General features: G+C 41.8%; 1 protein-coding gene across 1 annotated transcript in view; it reads right to left on the bottom strand.

Annotated features, from left to right (window-relative positions):
- Window positions 1-23249, bottom strand: part of LOC124039800 (plexin domain-containing protein 2-like) — a 184894-nt gene that overhangs the window by 53325 nt on the left and 108320 nt on the right. Inside the window, exon 4 of the mRNA XM_046356188.1 lies at window positions 21996-22065. Within this exon, the coding sequence (XP_046212144.1) occupies window positions 21996-22065 (70 nt within the window). The remainder of the gene's footprint in view (window positions 1-21995; window positions 22066-23249) is intronic.

Below are 23249 nucleotides of genomic sequence, written 5' to 3'. Positions count from 1 at the left end.
GAAAAAGGGTGTGGACAAAGGCACCATGGAAATGTTGCCTGTTGCTGTGGGTGAGGCCCTAACCAGAGGGAAAGGGCAGGTGGTCAGGGTGGGAGATAGAGAAGAGGAGGAAAGTGAGTCTGAGGAAGAGGATGAGGAGGTATTTTTTTCAGACTCCTCTTCAATTGGCCCGGAGCTGACAGCCAGTCAACCAGAGGGGTCTAAGTACACATTGAGAGAACTGACAAGGTTCCTGAATGAGACTAAGGGGAAAAAAGTTAATCTTGAGGCTTTTTTTCCTGATCCTAGAAAGTTTGTAAGATCAGTACAACATGCTATGAGAAATGAGGGGCATGGTGTCCTCTCACCCAAGAAACGGTTTAGGTTGAGGAAGTGGGTCACAACAGTGCGTAAAGGTTTACCTTCAGACACTGTTTAAATGTTTAATTTCTTACTGACACTGGGGCTTTTTGAGCTTTGCTATTGGTCTATTTCTCTGCTGGCTTTTCTCCCACTTCTTATGGAGACTCTTCGGGTAGGCTCGCTCAATATAAATGGCGCCAGAGATGCGGGAAAGAGGAGTGTGTTGAGTGAATATGTAAAACATAAACAAGTACAGGTGTTGTTTCTGCAGGAGACGCATAGTGATGTGGTGAATGAAGTTGATTGGGGGCTCTGGTGGAAAGGGGCAAGTGTGTTGAGCCATGGGACAAATCTTAGTGCAGGGGTGGCAGTCCTTTTTGCACCGGGTCTGGCTGTAAAAATTTGCTCCTCAAAGGAGGTGTGTAGGGGTAGGTTGCTTGTTGTTAAAGCAGAAATTAACAACATGTGTTTTGTCTTTATAAATGTGTAATCGCCTAACACAGGGAGAGAAAGAGGGGTTCTATTTGGGAGTCTTAGACAGGAACTCTCACAAGTAGCGCCTGAGGAGACGCTGGTGATCGGAGGTGACTGGAACTGTACAATGGATTTTACAAAAGACAGAAATGGGGAAGAGCCTCATTCAGTGTCAGTGGGAGTGTTAAGGGACATCTTTAATCAGTTTGACCTAGTGGATGTTTGGAGAACTAAACATCCAAACACAAGACAGTATACGTGGGTGAAGGTTTTTGGGGCTAGGGTGAGTGCAGCTCGACTTGATCGTTTTTACATGTCCAGGAATCAGAGCAATAGGCTTCTGGGTGCTACCATTCTCCCAGTGGGGTTTTCGGATCACCACATAACCATGGCTCGGCTGTCTATTTCACCAGGGCCCGGCAGGCATCTTATTGGAAGTTCAATGTAAAGCTCTTACAAGATGCCACTTTTTGCTCAGGTTTCCAGACTTTTTGGGAAAGATGGGGGCAGCGAAGAGAGGAGTATGAGTCTCTGAGTCAGTGGTGGGATGTGGGGAAAGTGCAAATTCGGCTTTTCTGTCAACAGTACACAGCTCTCTCATCCTCAGAGGCTAGGAGAGTATTGGGGGAACTAGAGCGGTGTATTAGTGAGATGGAGGTAGAGATGGTGGGGCAAGGCAATGTAGGCCTCCAGGCTAACTTAGCCGAATTACGTAGGGACCTGGGCAGTTTTTTCCAGGTTAAAGCAAAGGGAGCACTTGTAAGAGCTAGGTTCTCCATGCTCAAGGAGATGGATGCTCCCAGCTCCTTCTTCTTTGGTTTGGAAAGACAGAGCAGTGAAGCCAAGGGTATGCATTGTCTACGGCTGTCTGATGGGCGGGTGACCTCTGTGGTGGGGGAGATGCGGGAGCGGACTGTGGAGTTTTATACTGAATTGTATAGGGCAGAAATGTGTGATCCTATGTGTGCTCAGGTCTTGTTCGCAGGACTCCCTAAGCTCTCTCGGGCACAGAGGGATGAAATGGACATTCCTCTGTTGTCACATGAACTGGCAGAGGCAGTAACCCAGATGTCCCCGGTCGTGCACCCGGGGTTGATGGACTTCCAGTGGAATTTTACAAAAAATTCTGGGGAACAATTGGACAGGATTTCTTTTGCGTGTTGCAAGAATGCGTCGGGGTAGGAGAGTTGCCGATGAGCTGCCGTCGGGCGGCTCTGACTCTCTTGCCCAAAAAAGGGGACTTGTGTGAACTTAAGAACTGGAGGCCTGTGGCATTACTCTGTGCGGACTACACGATTTTTGCCAAGGTCCTCTCTAACAGACTGAAGTCCCATCTGGACTCTATAATACACAAGGACCAGACATATTGTGTACCGGGACGCTCAATCACGGACAACTTGTTCTTGATTAGGGACATGTTGGACTTGTCGAGAGGTTCTAATGTGAACTTTGGACTGGTCTCTTTAGATCAAGAGAAGGCTTTTGATAGAGTGGATCATGAGTATCTGTTTAATGTGATGTCTGTGTTTGGGTTTGGGAAGAGTTTTGTGACCTGTGTGAAGCTGTTGTATGCTGGGGCGTCATGTATGGTTAAGGTGGGAGGGGGCTCAGTAGGCCAGTCTGGGTGAGACGGGGCATTAGACAAGGATGCCCTCTATCTGGGCAGCTGTACACACTAGCCATTGAGCCTTTTTTAGGACTGCTACGCAGGAGACTGCGGGGAGTGTGCTGGACAGGCATGGATGTGGTGACAGGAATTGCAGTCTCAGCATATGCAGATGATGTTTCTGTGATGGTCAGGGATGGGCAAGATATGCAGGAACTAGAGACCAGTCTGAAGGTGTATGAGGGAGCTTCATCAGCTAAGGTAAACTGGGGAAAGAGCAAAGCTCTGTTATGTGGGGCATGGGGGATAGGGCTCCTCCTCTGCTTCCAGGGGTTTGCAGTGGGGTTGTGAAGGGCTTAAAGTGTTGGGGGTGTACCTGGGCTCGGAGAGGTGGGTCAGCAAGAACTGGGAGGGGCTGACACAGGCAGTGGTGTCAAGACTGGCCAGGTGGAGGTGGCTCCTGTCCCAAGTGTCATATAGAGGGAGGGTGCTGATAATCAACAACCTGGTGGCATCTTCCTTGTGGCATAAACTGGCTGTCCTCAACCCCCCCGCTGGTCTGCTTGCAGACCTGCAACGCAAGCTGGTGGACTTTTTTTGGTCGGGACATCACTGGCTGAAGGCAGCAGTTTTGTACATGACCGTCCACGAAGGAGGACAGGGCCTGGTGGAACTGGAGAGCAGGATGGCTGCTTTCCGACTAAAGGCGGTGCAGAGACTGCTGTACCACACTGATGTTGGCTGGAGGGAACCAGCATGCGCGCTGCTGAGGAGAGCTGGCGGATTAGGGTTGGACCGGCAGCTGTTCCTCATGAAGCTGGAGAGGCTGAGTACAGCAGGTCTCTCAGAGTTTTACTCTGCGGTGCTGAGGGCCTGGCAGCTGCTAAGGCCCACACGAGAAGGGGGTGTGGAGCCTGGGCAGTGGGTGTGGGAGGAGCCCATCTTCCACAACCCAGCCATCCCTTTGAGATCGGTTCAGTCGGCCACCCTGCAGAGGCAACTGATGGCAGGGGGTTTACAAAGGCTGGGTGACCTGAGACTGCTGGGAGAGGAGGGGTGGAAAACCCCGGAGGTCTTGGCGCAACAAACAGGAATAACGTCTCTTAGGCTGCTGGAGAGATTCCTGGAGGAGGTCCAGGAGGCACTGTCTGAGCCGGTAAGGGGGGTGTTTGAGAGGCCAAAGGGAGAGGGGCCACCAATGTTCCCGCCACTGCAGGTGACGGCAGAGACTGGAGACTGGCAAGGGGGTCTGGAGGACTTGTTAGATTTTAACACTCCGAGCCTGGGGAGTTTGAGGGGGTGGGAGGTAAAGCCCTCTACAACCTCTGCGTTAAGGTGAGGAGCATTAGAAGCCTAACAGGAGTGAAGGCACATCAGTGGCAGGGGGTATGTGGGGCGGAGAGTATGGTGGGTTTTAGATGGAGGGGGCTCTACAAACCCCCAGTACCAAAGAGGTCAGGGGACCTCCAGTGGAGGGTTCTTCATGGAGCCCTGGCCACTAACAGCTGGTTGGCACGGGTTGATCCGGGAATTGGGCAGGGGTGTCCTTTCTGTCAAATGAAAGAAACTGTAATTCATGTGTTTTCTGTGTGCACCAGGTTAATGCCATTAATGTCTCTGTTGGAATGTCTGTGTGACAGGTTGGGGGTGGTTTTTGCTGTTGGGATGTTTATAATGGGATACAGGTATTCGAGTAAGGAGAAAGAAAAATGTGTTTTGTTGAATTTTCTGTTTGCTCAGGCAAAGTTAGCTATTTGGCTAACAAGGAGGAACAGGGTCAAAGGTGGGGGATAACAGACCCTTTACTACTGTTTCATGGGATGGTGTCTGCGCGCCTTAGGGTTGAGTTTGAGTTCTATAAAATGATCAAATGTGTGGAGATGTTTGAGGAGATATGGTGTGTTGGGGGGGCTGTCTGTATTGCTGGGGAAGATGTTTTGGATATACGGTTGTAGGAGAGGGTTTTTGTGTATTTTTATTTATTTATTTATTTTATTTTTTGTTTGTTATTTATTTTAGGAGTGGGGGGTGAGTTTTAAATGAATTAAGAATGTTTCAATAAAGAAAGACCAAACCTCTCTCTCTCTCTCTCTCTCTCTCTCTCTCTCTCTCTCTCTCTCTCTCTCTCTCTCTCTCTCTCTCTCTCTCTCTCTCTCTCTCTCTCTCTCTCTCTCTCTCTCTCTCTCTCTCTCTCTCTCTCTCTCTCTCTCTCTCTCTCTCTCTCTCTCTCTCTCTCTCTCTCTCTCTCTCTCTCTCTCTCTCTCTCTCTCTCTCCTCTCTCTCTCTCTCTCTCTCTCTCTCTCTCTCTCTCCTCTCTCTCTCTCTCTCTCTCTCTCTCTCTCTCTTCTCTCACCAGCTCCATCCCCCACACACTCACCCCTTTTCCTCTCTCTCTCTCTCCCCCTCTCTTGCTCACCAGCTCCATCCCCCACACACTCACCCCTTTTTCTCTTTCTCTCATTCCCTGCTGTTCTTACTCCTCTACTCCCACTGTCCAGTTCCCCAACCGTCCTTAAAGTGACGGCCATAATGAATTTGACTGCCTGCTCTATTGAATGGCTCTCTCTCTCTGGGTGTCTGCTCTTAAGTGTATTGCGATGCGAGACTGTCGTATTTTCCCCAGGCTGTCGGTTTAATGTTTTTGTGTTTGCAATAGATTTTTAGGAAAAGCCTTTCTCCTCATACTCCACAGTGTGTTGAGAGCGAGAGAGAGATGTAGAGAGAGGGAGAGAGAGGTAGAGAGAGGGAGAGAGAGGTAGAGAGGTAGAGAGAGGGAGAGAGGTAGAGAGAGGTAGAGAGAGGTAGAGAGGTAGAGAGAGCTAGAGAGCTAGAGAGAGAGCTAGAGAGAGAGGTAGAGAGAGAGGTAGAGGTAGAGAGAGAGCTAGAGAGGTAGAGAGAGAGCTAGAGAGAGAGGTAGAGAGAGAGGTAGAGGTAGAGAGAGCTAGAGAGAGCTAGAGAGGTAGAGAGAGAGGTAGAGAGAGAGGTAGAGAGAGAGAGGTAGAGAGAGAGAGAGGTAGAGAGAGAGAGAGGTAGAGAGAGAGAGAGGTAGAGAGAGAGAGAGGTAGAGAGGTAGAGAGGAGAGAGAGGTAGAGAGGTAGAGAGGTAGAGAGGTAGAGAGAGAGAGAGAGAGAGAGGAAAAGGGGTGAGTGTGTGGGGGATGGAGCTGGTGAGCAAGAGAGGGAGAGAGAAACAGAGACGGAGACAGATAGTGAGAGGGATAAGAGATTTTGTTCCATTTCTAGTTCCACCTCTGTTTACGTGTTCTGGTATCAGGGAGTACTGTTCTGTATGTAGAGGAAAAAAACACGAATGGGCATTACCAGAACGTCTTGACCAAGCACTCTACTTTATTAAACATTCTGTCCAAACAACCCAATTGTTTTTCCATACTGAGCCTTTGTTAAGTTCTGGAGAGACTTCATAGGAGCAGCCAGCATAGGAGGAAGACACGCCTGCGTGCGCGCACAGACACACACACACACACACACACACACACACACACACACACACACACACACACACACACACACACACACACACACACACACACACACACACACACACACACACACACACACACACACACACACACACACACACACACACACACACACACACACACACACACACACACACACACACACACACACACACACACCTCTCCGTATTCGCCTTGAGCGTCTGCTGCGTGTCTGGCCATTACCTTATCTCACAAACAGAGGCCGAGAAAAACATCTCTTCAATTAAGGGAGAGGCTGCCCTCATTTTGTCTGTGTAATCATAATGACTGAGGCTTATCAGACACTAGAGGCACACACATAGAGAAAGCCTTTATTAGCATAGGAAGAGAGGAGAAACAACTGGACAAACTGCTGTCTCCATACTGAGTGACCACCTTGTGTCTCTCGGCTTCCTCCCCGTGTCTGTCTCCTCTCTCTACTTGATCTGTTTGCCTGTCAGTGTGAAAGTGCCTGTACATGCACAAATGTTCCCATATAGGTGGCTAGAAGATATAGGTTGCGTGTGTGTGTGTGTGTGTGTGTTTATTGGCTGGCTTGTTATTCCTCAGTTGGTAGGGCATGGCGCTTGTAACGCCAGGGTAGTGGGTTCGATCCCCGGGACCACCCATACGTAGAATGTATGCACACATGACTGTAAGTCGCTTTGGATAAAAGCGTCTGCTAAATGGCATATATTATATTATTATATATTATTCCACTGCATTCCACACTTAGGAAAAATGGTTCTAAAATGGTTCCTTGCAGAGGGATAGGTTTCTAACTGTTTTCATCTGAAGAACACTTTTTGGAAGACAAAAGTTATTTGTAAGGAAAATGGTTCTACCTAGAACCTTTAACATCCTAAGAACAGTATTAGGAAGTAGGGTTCCTCGAAGATTCTTTGGAAGGCAAGACGGGTTCTACATAGAACCCTTCTGAATCTAAATACATTTTTTAATTGTAATTTTTTATTTATTTGAAATAGTGCCTGAGCATTAGTGTTTACCTCAGAGTTTGAGTAAAGTAAAGTAAAATATAGGCGTGGGAATGTCTTAAACTGTACCTATATGGGAACATTTGTGCATGTACAGTATCTGGTATTCCCTTAATCATTTCAAATAACAGTACTAACACAGTTCAAATCAAATCAAATTGATTTATATAGCCCTTCGTACATCAGCTGATATCTCAAAGTGCTGTACAGAAACCCAGCCTAAAACCCCAAACAGCAAGCAATGCAGGTGTAGAAGCACGGTGGCTAGGAAAGAAATCCCTAGAAAGGCCAAAACCTAGGAATAAACCTAGAGAGGAACCAGGCTATGAGGGGTGGCCAGTCCTCTTCTGGCTGATATAAGTTGATATCTTTGCCATGATTTCTGTCTTGATTTTAATTTTTAGTGTTGATTCAGGAGTTATATTAACTTAATACTCAGTGGTGTACAAGAACCCCAGTGTTGTCTGTTGGTATTAATAACCAAAGTCAAGTGTGATAGTTTTACTCTACACAGAGTCAAAATGACACAATCAAAACCACACCCATCATTGTCATATTTCCCAGAATGCTCTATAGTAGGTTCATTTTCACAATTGCATCTATTTAATATCTGTGTTTTTGCATGTACATTGATTGATTAATTAATCGTATGCTACTCAAATATAAATAACATACATGTTTCTAACATAATCCAATCTGTTCCTTGGATTTATTGCACCTGTTACTGCAATGGTTGTTCCTCTTTAGATGATTAAGGCAGTCTCATTAATGAATCTTCCCCACCTTGGCAGTCGTTCTCAACGCACGTTCCAGGTGATTAAAAGTTCCAATCGTTGAATATCCTCACACTGGCTGGATTCCGATTATGCATCACACATCACTTTGCAAGCCAAGCATAATGTGACTTGCAGGCCTGATGTGGAATGTAAACCAGGAGTTTCCTAACAACACTGACCGAGGGTATAACTAAGCTCTCAAAGAAAGGCCTTATCATATACACCTACTCCTTCAAAGTTTTTTCTTTGTTTGGACTATTTTCTACGTTGTAGAATAGTAGTGAAGATAAAGAAAAACCCTTGAATGAGTAGGTGTTCTAAAACTCTAGAACGGTAGGTAGTGTATGTCATGTATTGTCAGAGTTTCATTTGAAAGGCTAATAATAAGGTTGGTGGAAGCGTTCATAGAGGATTCTAGGAGGAACCTTTCAAAGGTAAAAGGGTTCTCAGTAGAACCATTCATAGAGGGTTTAAGGAAGAACCTTTGGATTGTTTTTACACTGCTGCTACTCGCTGTTTATTATCTATGCTTAGTCACTTTACTAATACCGGTACCCCCTGTATGTAGCCTTGTTATTGTTATGTCATTTTTTTGTCTTACTTATAGATTTTTTTTGGTCTTTTTTTTCTTTAGTTTTTTAAGTAAATATTTTCTTAACTATTTCTTGAACTGCATTGTTGGTCAAGGGCTTGTAAGTAAGCATTTCACGGTAAGGTCTACTATATGTCACGCTCTGACCATAGTTCTTGTGTGTTTTCCTTGTTTTAGTGTTGGTCAGGACGTGAGATGGGTGGGCATTCTATGTTGTGTGTCTGGTTTGTCGATTTCTATGTTTGGCCTGATATGGTTCTCAATCAGTGGCAGGTGTTAGTCATTGTCTCTGATTGGGAACCATATTTAGGTAGCCTGTTTTGTGTTGGGATTTGTGGGTGGTTATTTCCGTGTCTGTGTTTGTTTCACCACACAGGACTGTTTCACATTTATTGTTTTGTACATTTGTAGTGTTTTCGTCTTTATTAAAGATGTTTAACCCTAACCACGCAGCGTTTTGGTCCGCCTCTCCTTCCCAGGAAGAAAGCCGTTACACTATACCTGTTGTATTCGGCGCATGTGACAAATAAAATTGGATTTGATTTGATTTAGATGATATAAGGGTTATTGGTAGAACCATTACTATGGGGAACCACCAACTGAAGAACCCTACCTCTTGTTCTAGGAGTGCACAGACGTCAGCCCGGTGGTTATCCTCCCTTAAAACAAAGTATGTGTCCCAAATGGCAAACTATTCCCTTTATAGTGCATTATTTTTGACCAGGGCCCATCACTAAAAAGGGAATAGGATGCTATTTGGGATGCATCCAAAGCCTACAACCATAGCGTGCCTGGAGAAAAACAGAGCCGCTGAACCCAATGCATGTGTGTATGGTGGAATCTGGAGCTGAGGGTGACGTGTGTGTGTGTGTGTGTGTGTGTGTGTGTGTGTGTGTGTGTGTGTGTGTGTGTGTGTGTGTGTGTGTGTGTGTGTGTGTGTGTGTGTGTGTTTCAGGGTTTTGACAGGGGGCCAGTTCTGGGCCAGTAAAGACATCATACTGCTGGGTTTCTACCCTGACTGTCTATGACAGCTGGGGTTACAGAGGGATCAGATCACAGATCCCCACCCTGTGTCCCAAATGGCACTCTATTGTATAGTGCACTACTTCTGACCAGGTAGGGAATAGGGTGCCGCTTGGGACCGATAAGACCGGTCTCTAGCGCTACAACCTCCTACCCTCTAGACACTTCTCTACATTTGGCTCCAGCAGCACTAACAACACTTCACGTCACAACAACACTTCTTGTGTGACTTCTGTTATTAGGTGATCCATCTCTAAGTGTTGAAGAAACACCACGTCAGGACACCACTTCGTTTGATCATGTGCTATGTGACTTGTCTGTAAACGTGCCTGACCTCTGTGTTGACCCCTATCCTCAGTGTGGCTGAGACACGTCTCAACTCAACTCTACACACTGAGTGTGCAAAGCATTCAGAACGCCTTCCTAATTTCCCCACAGAAAAGCTCTCAACTCGTCGGGGCATGGATTCTACGAAGTGTCGAAAGCGTTCCACAGGGATGCTGGCTCATGTGTACTCCAATGCTTCACCACAGTTAGGTCTAGTTTGCTGGATGTCCTTTGGGTGGTGGATCATTCTTGATACACACAGGAAACCCTGCAGCCCCTGCCCCAAACCGTTGTGCCCGGGCACCTACTACCATACCCCATTCAAAGGCCCTTAAATATCTTGTCTTGCCCATTCATCCTCTGAATGGCACACATGCACAATCCATGTCTCAATTGTCTCAAGGCTTCACAAGGACTCTTTAACCCGTCTCCTCCCCTTCATCTACACTGACTGAAAGTGGATTTAACAAGTGACATCAATAAGGGATCATAGCTTTCACCTGGATGGTCTGTCATGGAGGTGTTCATAATGTTTTGTACACTCAGTTGATGTGCGGTGTCCATAATAGGACTACTGCTCAGACTGTGGCTGTCCTAATATGGCTTAATACTGTTCCTGTCCCATCCCCTTCCTGGTTACATGCAGGGCCATATGTGTCCAGCCTTAGACCCACACCATCCCAAACTGTCTCTCGAGCTCACAGGAGGGTAACACAACTCCAATGGAGGAACGGAAGGTTGGAGCAGGGTAGAGCTGGAGGCGTGGAACGGCCAGCTAAATGGATACATGAGTTGGGAGGGGGAGGAGAGGAAGGGGGGAGGGAGGGAGGTAAAGAGGATGATAGAGGGATGAAGGGAGGGGTAAGACACTGAAATGGAGGTGTGTGAACAGGGATTTACAGGCTCCAGGCAGAGTCCTGGAGCCTGCGGTGAGCTGATAGCCGTTCCTACTCCCCTCTTCTCCATCACTCCGTGTCTCTCTGGAGAAATGCAGGGACTCGTTATCTACTGTGGGGTGGCTGCTAGCTGCTAACAGCATTTTCCAGCATACCAAATGGCAACCTATTCCCTATATGGTGCACTACTTTTGACCAGAATCCTATGGGCTCTGGTCAAAAGTAGTGCACTATGTTGGGAACAGGGTTCCATTTGGGACACACCACTATTCTTCTCTCATGACTGCAACACTGTTCTGGAAGCTCCATGCTTTACAGGATAGCTCTGAGGTAGTGGGATATACTATAGCTAGGGAAGAACATTCACCTTGTCCAGTAATAGTCTTTAAGAAATCAGGAAAAATATATATTCGCATGATGATAATGGTGATTGTGATTTATTTTCTTCCATTATGATTACAGTCTAATGTCAGCATACATTGCTGGAATAGTTGGGTACGGTTTAAGCATGACTCCTTGATGTGATAATAGCCACTGAAGACGTTGTGGTTTCACCCTCAGTCTCGGTGGAAAAAACTCCTCCTCCTCCTCCTCCCTTCCCCTCCTTTCTTCTCCTCCTCCTTCCTTCACCTCCCCTTCCCCCTCCTTCACCTCCCTAGTGCTGTTGGAACATTTACTAACACACTCGCCTCTTTTGTAACGTGTCTGACTTGCTCTGGTCCATTACACAAACAAACACACCCCACACCCACAGATACAGAAAGCAGGAAGCGTTGTCATAATTGTATTATTTTCTTCTTGATATTCATACTGTCATATCACTCCTATTTCACATGTATATTAATGGGTTATTATATCACTCCTATTTCACATGTATATTAATGGATTATTATATCACTCCTATTTCACATGTATATTAATGGGTTATTATATCACTCCTATTTCACATGTATATTAATGGGTTATTATATCACTCCTATTTCACATGTATATTAATGGGTTATTATATCACTCCTATTTCACATGTATATTAATGGGTTATTATATCACTCCTATTTCACATGTACTGTATATCAATGGGTTATTATATCACTCCTATTTCACATGTATATTAATGGGTTATTATTCACTCCTATTTCACATGTACTGTATATCAATGGGTTATTATATCACTCCTATTTCACATGTACTGTATATTAATGGGTTATTATATCACTCCTATTTCACATGTACTGTATATCAATGGGTTATTATATCACTCCTATTTCACATGTATATTAATGGGTTATTAAATCACTCCTATTTCACATGTATATTAATGGATTATTATATCACTCCTATTTCACATGTACTGTATATCAATGGGTTATTATATCACTCCTATTTCACATGTATATTAATGGGTTATTATATCACTCCTATTTCACATGTATATTAATGGGTTATTATATCACTCCTATTTCACATGTATATTAATGGGTTATTATATCACTCCCATTTCACATGTATATTAATGGGTTATTATATCACTCCTATTTCACATGTATATTAATGGGTTATTATATCACTCCTATTTCACATGTACTGTATATCAATGGGTTATTATATCACTCCTATTTCACATGTACTGTATATTAATGGGTTATTATATCACTCCTATTTCACATGTACTGTATATCAATGGGTTATTATATCACTCCTATTTCACATGTATATTAATGGGTTATTATATCACTCCTATTTCACATGTATATTAATGGATTATTATATCACTCCTATTTCACATGTACTGTATATCAATGGGTTATTATATCACTCCTATTTCACATGTATATTAATGGGTTATTATATCACTCCTATTTCACATGTATATTAATGGGTTATTATATCACTCCTATTTCACATGTATATTAATGGATTATTATATCACTCCTATTTCACATGTATATTAATGGGTTATTATATCACTCCTATTTCACATGTACTGTATATCAATGGGTTATTATATCACTCCTATTTCACATGTACTGTATATTAATGGGTTATTATATCACTCCTATTTCACATGTACTGTATATCAATGGGTTATTATATCACTCCTATTTCACATGTATATTAATGGGTTATTATATCACTCCTATTTCACATGTATATTAATGGGTTATTATATCACTCCTATTTCACATGTATATTAATGGGCTATTATATCACTCCTATTTCACATGTACTGTATATCAATGGGTTATTATATCACTCCTATTTCACATGTATATTAATGGGTTATTATATCACTCCTATTTCACATGTACTGTATATCAATGGGTTATTATATCACTCCTATTTCACATGTATATTAATGGGTTATTATATCACTCCTATTTCACATGTATATTAATGGATTATTATATCACTCCTATTTCACATGTACTGTATATCAATGGGTTATTATATCACTCCTATTTCACATGTATATTAATGGGTTATTATATCACTCCTATTTCACATGTATATTAATGGGTTATTATATCACTCCTATTTCACATGTATATTAATGGATTATTATATCACTCCTATTTCACATGTATATTAATGGGTTATTATATCACTCCTATTTCACATGTACTGTATATCAATGGGTTATTATATCACTCCTATTTCACATGTACTGTATATTAATGGGTTATTATATCACTCCTATTTCACATGTACTGTATATCAATGGGTTATTATATCACTCCTATTTCACATGTATATTAATGGGTTATTATATCACTCCTATTTCACATGTATATTAATGGGTTATTATATCACTCCTATTTCACATGTATATTAATGGATTATTATATCACTCCTATTTCACATGTATATTAATGGGCTATTATATCACTCCTATTTCACATGTACTGTATATCAATGGGTTATTATATCACTCCTATTTCACATGTATATTAATGGGTTATTATATCACTCCTATTTCACATGTATATTAATGGGTTATTATATCACTCCTATTTCACATGTATATTAATGGGTTATTATATCACTCCTATTTCACATGTACTGTATATCAATGGGTTATTATATCACTCCTATTTCACATGTATATTAATGGGTTATTATATCACTCCTATTTCACATGTATATTAATGGGTTATTATATCACTCCTATTTCACATGTATATTAATGGATTATTATATCACTCCTATTTCACATGTACTGTATATCAGACTTCCGGCGCCGACTGAGATGGCCGCCTCGCTTCGCGTTCCTAGGAAACTATGCAGTTTTTTGTTTTTTTACGTGTTATTTCTTACATTAGTACCCCAGGTCATCTTAGGTTTCATTACATACAGTCGAGAAGAACTACTGAATATAAGATCAGCGTCAACTCAGCATCAGTACGACCAAGAATATGTTTTCCGCGACGCGGATCCTGTGTTCTGCCTTACAAACAGGACAACGGAATGGATCGCATGCAGCGACCCAAGGAAACGACTCCGAAAAAGAGGGAAACGCGGCGGTGTTCTGGTCAGACTCCGGAAAAGGGCACATCGCGCACCACTTCCCAGTATTCTTCTTGCCAATGTCCAGTCTCTCGACAACAAGGTTGATTAAATCCGAGCAAGGGTGGCATTCCAGAGGGACATCAGAGACTGCAACGTTCTCTGCTTTACGGAGACATGGCTTACTGGGAAAACGCTATCCAGGGCGGTGCAGCCAACGGGTTTCTCCACGCATCGCGCCGACAGAAACAAACATCTCTCTGGTAAGAAGAGTGGAGGGGCGTATGCCTCATGACTAACGGGACATGGTGTGATGAAGAAAACATACAGGAACTCAAATCCTTCTGTTCACCTGATTTAGAATTCCTCACAATCAAATGTAGACCGCATTATCTTCCAAGAGAATTCTCTTCGATTATAATCACAGCCGTATATATTCCCCCCAAGCAGACACATCGATGGCTCTGAACGAACTTTATTTAACTCTTTGCAAACTGGAAAACATTTATCCGGAGGCTGCATTCATTGTAGCTGGGGATTTTAACAAAGCCAATCTGAAAACAAGACTCCCTAAATTTTATCAGCATATCGATTGCGCAACCAGGGGTGGTAAAACCTTGGATCATTGTTACTCTAACTTCCGCGACGCATATAAGGCCCTGCCCCGCCCCCTTTCGGAAAAGCTGACCACGACTCCATTTTGCTGATCCCTGCCTACAGACAGAAATTAAAACAAGAGGCTCCCACGCTGAGGTCTGTCCAACGCTGGTCAGACCAAGCTGACTCCACACTCCAAGACTGCTTCCATCACGTGGACTGGGACATGTTTCGTATTGCGTCAGATGGGAATATTGACGAATACGCTGATTCGGTGTGCGAGTTCATTAGAACGTGCGTCGAAGATGTCGTTCCCATAGCAACGATAAAAACATTCCCTAACCAGAAACCGTGGATCGATGGCAGCATTCGCGTGAAACTGAAAGCGCGAACCACTGCTTTTAATCAGGGCAAGGTGTCTGGCAACATGACTGAATACAAACAGTGCAGCTATTCCCTCCGTAAGGCTATCAAACAAGCTAAGCGTCAGTACAGAGACAAAGTGGAATCTCAATTCAATGGCTCAGACACAAGAGGCATGTGGCAGGGTCTACAGTCAATCACGGACTACAAGATGAAATCCAGCCCAGTCACGGACCAGGATGTCTTGCTCCCAGGCAGACTAAATAACTTTTTTGCCCGCTTTGAGGACAATACAGTGCCACTGACACGGCCTGCAACGGAAACATGCAGTCTCTCCTTCACTGCAGCCGAGGTGAGTAAGACATTTAAACGTGTTAACCCTCGCAAGGCTGCAGGCCCAGATGGCATCCCCAGCCGCGCCCTCCGAGCATGCGCAGACCAGCTGGCCGGTGTGTTTACGGACATATTCAATCAATCCCTATACCAGTCTGCTGTTCCCACATGCTTCAAGAGGGCCACCATTGTTCCTGTTCCCAAGAAAGCTAAGGTAACTGAGCTAAACGACTACCGCCCCGTAGCACTCACTTCCGTCATCATGAAGTGCTTTGAGAGACTAGTCAAGGACCATATCACCTCCACCCTACCTGACACCCTAGACCCACTCCAATTTGCTTACCGCCCAAATAGGTCCACAGACGATGCAATCTCAACCACACTGCACACTGCCCTAACCCACCTGGACAAGAGGAATACCTATGTGAGAATGCTGTTCATCGACTACAGCTCGGCATTCAACACCATAGTACCCTCCAAGCTCGTCATCAAGCTCGAGACCCTGGGTCTCGACCCCGCCCTGTGCAACTGGGTACTGGACTTCCTGACGGGCCGCCCCCAGGTGGTGAGGGTAGGCAACAACATCTCCTCCCCGCTGATCCTCAACACGGGGCCCCACAAGGGTGCGTTCTGAGCCCTCTCCTGTACTCCCTGTTCACCCACGACTGCGTGGCCACGCACGCCTCCAACTCAATCATCAAGTTTGCGGACGACACAACAGTGGTAGGCTTGATTACCAACAACGACGAGACGGCCTACAGGGAGGAGGTGAGGGCCCTTGGAGTGTGGTGTCAGGAAAATAACCTCACACTCAACGTCAACAAAACTAAGGAGATGATTGTGGACTTCAGGAAACAGCAGAGGGAACACCCCCTATCCACATCGATGGAACAGTAGTGGAGAGGGTAGCTAGTTTTAAGTTCCTCGGCATACACATCACAGACAAACTGAATTGGTCCACTCACACTGACAGCGTCGTGAAGAAGGCGCAGCAGCGCCTATTCAACCTCAGGAGGCTGAAGAAATTCGGCTTGTCACCAAAAGCACTCACAAACTTCTACAGATGCACAATCGAGAGCATCCTGACGGGCTGTATCACCGCCTGGTACGGCAACTGCTCCGCCCTCAACCGTAAGGCTCTCCAGAGGGTAGTGAGGACTGCACAACGCATCACCGGGGGCAAACTACCTGCCCTCCAGGACACCTACACCACCCGTTGTTACAGGAAGGCCATAAAGATCATCAAGGACATCAACCACCCGAACCACTGCCTGTTCACCCCGCTATCATCCAGAAGGCGAGGTCAGTACAGGTGCATCAAAGCTGGGACCGAGAGACTGAAAAACAGCTTCTATCTCAAGGCCATCAGACTGTTAAATAGCCACCACTAACATTGAGTGGCTGCTGCCAACACACTGTCATTGACACTGACCCAACTCCAGCCATTTTAATAATGGGAATTGATGGAAATGATGTAAATATATCACTAGCCACTTTAAACAATGCTACCTTATATAATGTTACTTACCCTACATTATTCATCTCATATGCATATGTATATACTGTACTCTACAACATCGACTGCATCCTTATGTAACACATGTATCACTAGCCACTTTAACTATGCCACTTTGTTTACTTTGTCTACACACTCATCTCATATGTATATACTGTACTCGATACCATCTACTGTATGCTGCTCTGTACCATCACTCATTCATATATCCTTATGTACATGTTCCTTATCCCCTTACACTGTGTATAAGACAGTAGTTTTGGAATTGTTAGTTAGATTACTTGTTGGTTATCACTGCATTGTCGGAACTAGAAGCACAAGCATTTCGCTACACTCGCATTAACATCTGCTAACCATGTGTATGTGACAAATAAAATTTGATTTGATTTTGATTTGATTTGATTTATTATATCACTCCTATTTCACATGTATATTAATGGGTTATTATATCACTCCTATTTCACATGTATATTAATGGATTATTATATCACTCCTATTTCACATGTACTGTATATCAATGGGTTATTATATCACTCCTATTTCACATGTATATTAATGGGTTATTATATCACTCCTATTTCACATGTATATTAATGGGTTATTATATCACTCCTATTTTACATGTATATTAATGGGTTATTATATCACTCCTATTTCACATGTATATTAATGGGTTATTATATCACTCCTATTTCACATGTATATTAATGGGTTATTATATCACTCCTATTTCACATGTACTGTATATCAATGGGTTATTATATCACTCCTATTTCACATGTACTGTATATCAATGGGTTATTATATCACTCCTATTTCACATGTACTGTATATTAATGGGTTATTATATCACTCCTATTTCACATGTACTGTATATCAATGGATTATTATATCACTCCTATTTCACATGTATATTAATGGGTTATTATATCACTCCTATTTCACATGTATATTAATGGATTATTATATCACTCCTATTTCACATGTACTGTATATCAATGGGTTATTATATCACTCCTATTTCACATGTATATTAATGGGTTATTATATCACTCCTATTTCACATGTATATTAATGGGTTATTATATCACTCCTATTTCACATGTATATTAATGGATTATTATATCACTCCTATTTCACATGTATATTAATGGGTTATTATATCACTCCTATTTCACATGTACTGTATATCAATGGGTTATTATATCACTCCTATTTCACATGTACTGTATATTAATGGGTTATTATATCACTCCTATTTCACATGTACTGTATATCAATGGGTTATTATATCACTCCTATTTCACATGTATATTAATGGGTTATTATATCACTCCTATTTCACATGTATATTAATGGGTTATTATATCACTCCTATTTCACATGTATATTAATGGATTATTATATCACTCCTATTTCACATGTATATTAATGGGTTATTATATCACTCCTATTTCACATGTACTGTATATCAATGGGTTATTATATCACTCCTATTTCACATGTACTGTATATCAATGGGTTATTATATCACTCCTATTTCACATGTATATTAATGGGTTATTATATCACTCCTATTTCACATGTATATTAATGGGTTATTATATCACTCCTATTTCACATGTATATTAATGGATTATTATATCACTCCTATTTCACATGTACTGTATATCAATGGGTTATTATATCACTCCTATTTCACATGTATATTAATGGGTTATTATATCACTCCTATTTCACATGTATATTAATGGATTATTATATCACTCCTATTTCACATGTACTGTATATCAATGGGTTATTATATCACTCCTATTTCACATGTATATTAATGGATTATTATATCACTCCTATTTCACATGTATATTAATGGGTTATTATATCACTCCTATTTCACATGTATATTAATGGGTTATTATATCACTCCTATTTCACATGTATATTAATGGGTTATTATATCACTCCTATTTCACATGTATATTAATGGGTTATTATATCACTCCTATTTCACATGTATATTAATGGGTTATTATATCACTCCTATTTCACATGTACTGTATATCAATGGGTTATTATATCACTCCTATTTCACATGTACTGTATATTAATGGGTTATTATATCACTCCTATTTCACATGTACTGTATATCAATGGATTATTATATCACTCCTATTTCACATGTATATTAATGGGTTATTATATCACTCCTATTTCACATGTATATTAATGGATTATTATATCACTCCTATTTCACATGTACTGTATATCAATGGGTTATTATATCACTCCTATTTCACATGTATATTAATGGGTTATTATATCACTCCTATTTCACATGTATATTAATGGGTTATTATATCACTCCTATTTCACATGTATATTAATGGATTATTATATCACTCCTATTTCACATGTATATTAATGGGTTATTATATCACTCCTATTTCACATGTACTGTATATCAATGGGTTATTATATCACTCCTATTTCACATGTACTGTATATTAATGGGTTATTATATCACTCCTATTTCACATGTACTGTATATCAATGGGTTATTATATCACTCCTATTTCACATGTATATTAATGGGTTATTATATCACTCCTATTTCACATGTATATTAATGGGTTATTATATCACTCCTATTTCACATGTATATTAATGGATTATTATATCACTCCTATTTCACATGTATATTAATGGGTTATTATATCACTCCTATTTCACATGTACTGTATATCAATGGGTTATTATATCACTCCTATTTCACATGTACTGTATATCAATGGGTTATTATATCACTCCTATTTCACATGTATATTAATGGGTTATTATATCACTCCTATTTCACATGTACTGTATATCAATGGGTTATTATATCACTCCTATTTCACATGTATATTAATGGGTTATTATATCACTCCTATTTCACATGTATATTAATGGGTTATTATATCACTCCTATTTCACATGTATATTAATGGGTTATTATATCACTCCTATTTCACATGTACTGTATATCAATGGGTTATTATATCACTCCTATTTCACATGTATATTAATGGGTTATTATATCACTCCTATTTCACATGTATATTAATGGGTTATTATATCACTCCTATTTCACATGTATATTAATGGATTATTATATCACTCCTATTTCACATGTACTGTATATCAATGGGTTATTATATCACTCCTATTTCACATGTATATTAATGGGTTATTATATCACTCCTATTTCTCATGTATATTAATGGATTATTATATCACTCCTATTTCACATGTACTGTATATCAATGGGTTATTATATCACTCCTATTTCACATGTATATTAATGGATTATTATATCACTCCTATTTCACATGTACTGTATATCAATGGGTTATTATATCACTCCTATTTCACATGTATATTAATGGATTATTATATCACTCCTATTTCACATGTATATTAATGGATTATTATATCACTCCTATTTCACATGTACTGTATATCAATGGGTTATTATATCACTCCTATTTCACATGTATATTAATGGATTATTATATCACTCCTATTTCACATGTATATTAATGGATTATTATATCACTCCTATTTCACATGTATATTAATGGATTATTATATCACTCCTATTTCACATGTATATTAATGGATTATTATATCACTCCTTTTTCACATGGATATCAATGGATTATTATTCCAGCACTTGGCAGTGCAGGTCCTTTTTCAAATCCATATTCTGGTCTGGTTCTCTCTCCAACACAATCAGCATCCCAAATGGCACCCTATTTCCTATACAGTGCACTACGTTTGACCAGAGCCCTGGTCTAAAGTAGTGCATAATGTAGGGAATAGGGAGCCACTTGGGACATATTCCAGGACTGGGTGGTATTGCTGAGTGTTGGGTACTGGGAGCGGTGGTGGTTTTCTCCAGGTCTAGCAGACTGGCCACTGGTGCTGAGTGTTGTAAGTGGTTTTGTACCATTCTAACTGGCTGCCTGGAAGACTTGTGCTGAGGGCTGTTAGTGGTTTTGTACTGCGGTCTGTGCCAGATGAGAGTTTTCAAAGCTCAATTTGTTTGGCTGGCCTGGCAGTCGACAGACTGTGACGAGACGAGATAAATAACCTTCTGTTTGACCCTTTACACTTCTCAGCATTCAGATATCAATCACACACACACACACACACACACACACACACACACACACACACACACACACACACACACACACACACACACACACACACACACACACACACACACACACACACACACACACACACACACACACACACACACACACACACACACACACACACACACACACACACACACACACACACACACACACACACACACACACACACACAGGTACAATCAAAAACACAAGCACACACACGCGAAAGAGAACATGTACACACATGCATGCACCCACGCACACACACACACACTAAATGCTTCTGTACACCAGCAATGATTTCTCTAACCTTATTACAAACTCTTCTAAACCCTGGAGCAATAAAGCAATGGCTGTATAATTAAGCAATGAGGCCAGGGGGGGGGTGCGGTATATGGCCAATATAACACAGCTAAGGGCTGTTCTTAAGCAAAACGCAATGTGGAGTGGACACAGACCTTAGCCGTGGTATATTGGTTATATACCACAAACCCCGAGGTGCCTTATTGCTATTATAAACTGGTTACCAAGGTCTGATATACCACGGCTTTCAAGCAATCATCATTCAGGGCTCGAGCCACCCAGTTTATAATATGCCATGTAGAATTGCAATGATAATTCAGACTGCTACCAAATAAAAGTCAAGCACATGTATATCAATGGGTTATTATATCACTCCTTCATACTCATCGCCAAACCCACTGGCTATTATTGACTATGTTTTGTTTATTCCATGCGTAGCTCTGTGTTGTTGTATGTATCGAATTGCTATGCTTTATCGTGGCCAGGTCGCAGTTGCAAATGAGAACTTGTTCTCAACTAGCCTACCTGGTTAAATAAAGGTGAAATAACATTTAAAATAAATAAATAAACATGCACCGACATACACCATTTCACTTTTGCTATAGCATTCATTCGATCTCCCTCAATCACGACAACATTAACTCAGGAAGAGGTTGTTCACTTACCACCAGTTGCCACGGTGAGATCACGCAGAAAATGTCCATAAAAGGGGAAATCGAAGGATAGATTGACTCTCTGCACGAAGGGGGAAAAAAAACACAAGACCCGGGTCAGAAAGAGAGCTCCAAAAAGACATAAGATAAGACTGAAAAAGACATTGGGATAAAACTTCAGTCTCAGACAGAGAAAGAACATTCTTCTGCTCAACCTTTCTCAGTTCTTGGGGTAGCTGACTATTCATTTTACCACAAGCCACGTTATGATTTGTTTCTAAGCAAGTATACATCTCCCAGGATAAAATACAATGCTGTGGTTATGAAAACAAAACATTTCTGAGTTCATACATTTAAAAAAATTTTTTTACACACCCTTCCTAGAGCTTGAACATAAAAGAACATGCATTTTTCGATGAGCTCACAGAGTGAAACACAATGTGCACACTCATTTATGTGCAAAACAAGATTAGTACCAAAATGTTCCCGACCAATTACTGAAAAATGAGTTCGATAACAAGTTTTAAAAAACTTAATGAGCTGACGACAGTATATTTATATTATATTCATATATTTCTATTGATTCACTACTTTTGTCCAGGGCCCATAGGACTGTATATAGGGAAGAGGGTGGATAACTCCATGGTAAACATGGCAACATAATCCAGGATTAGGCCAGGGGGACTAATGCTGCGGCCAACCACAGTCAATTACCATGACTAAACACAGGCGTTCAACAGCTTAGCTCCTACACTTTATTTGGATGAATTCGCTTGTTTTACGATTCCATTGGCTGATTATGTTCTGTGGGTATTCCAACACACTGGGGCTGGCACAACGCGGTGCCAGAAATCAACACTGCTAACAGTGAGACTTCATTCTCCTCCTTCTAAGACACGTTGTCGAACACGGAAGTCACATTGCTGGCCCACAAGTCTCCTTATGGTAATCTCTGGGGGTGGTGTCCCAAACGGCATCCTATCCTATATAGTGCGCTACTCTGGTCAAAGAGCGCTACATAGGAAATAGTGTGCAAAGGGATGCATCCTCTGCGTATCCCCTGCTCAGCGAAGGTCTCTGTCAGTTTGGCTGAATGAGGTTTGGTACGGCCGGCTGGGCTGGCTGGCACTACTATCCCCAGGTCAAATGACTTGTGTCTGATGTGATGTCGCGCTCAGTGTGGTCTGTTTCTCTCCCTCTCCTCTTCTCTCCTGCTTCAATGACCATTCACTCTGGGTATTCATGTCCAGCATCCAACTTATTGAT

The sequence above is a fragment of the Oncorhynchus gorbuscha genome, linkage group LG07, assembly GCF_021184085.1.
Source record: "Oncorhynchus gorbuscha isolate QuinsamMale2020 ecotype Even-year linkage group LG07, OgorEven_v1.0, whole genome shotgun sequence".
Lineage (NCBI taxonomy): Eukaryota > Metazoa > Chordata > Actinopteri > Salmoniformes > Salmonidae > Oncorhynchus > Oncorhynchus gorbuscha.
The sequence above is the reverse complement of the archived record's forward strand: the minus strand, read 5'-3'. Positions and strand labels throughout refer to the sequence as shown.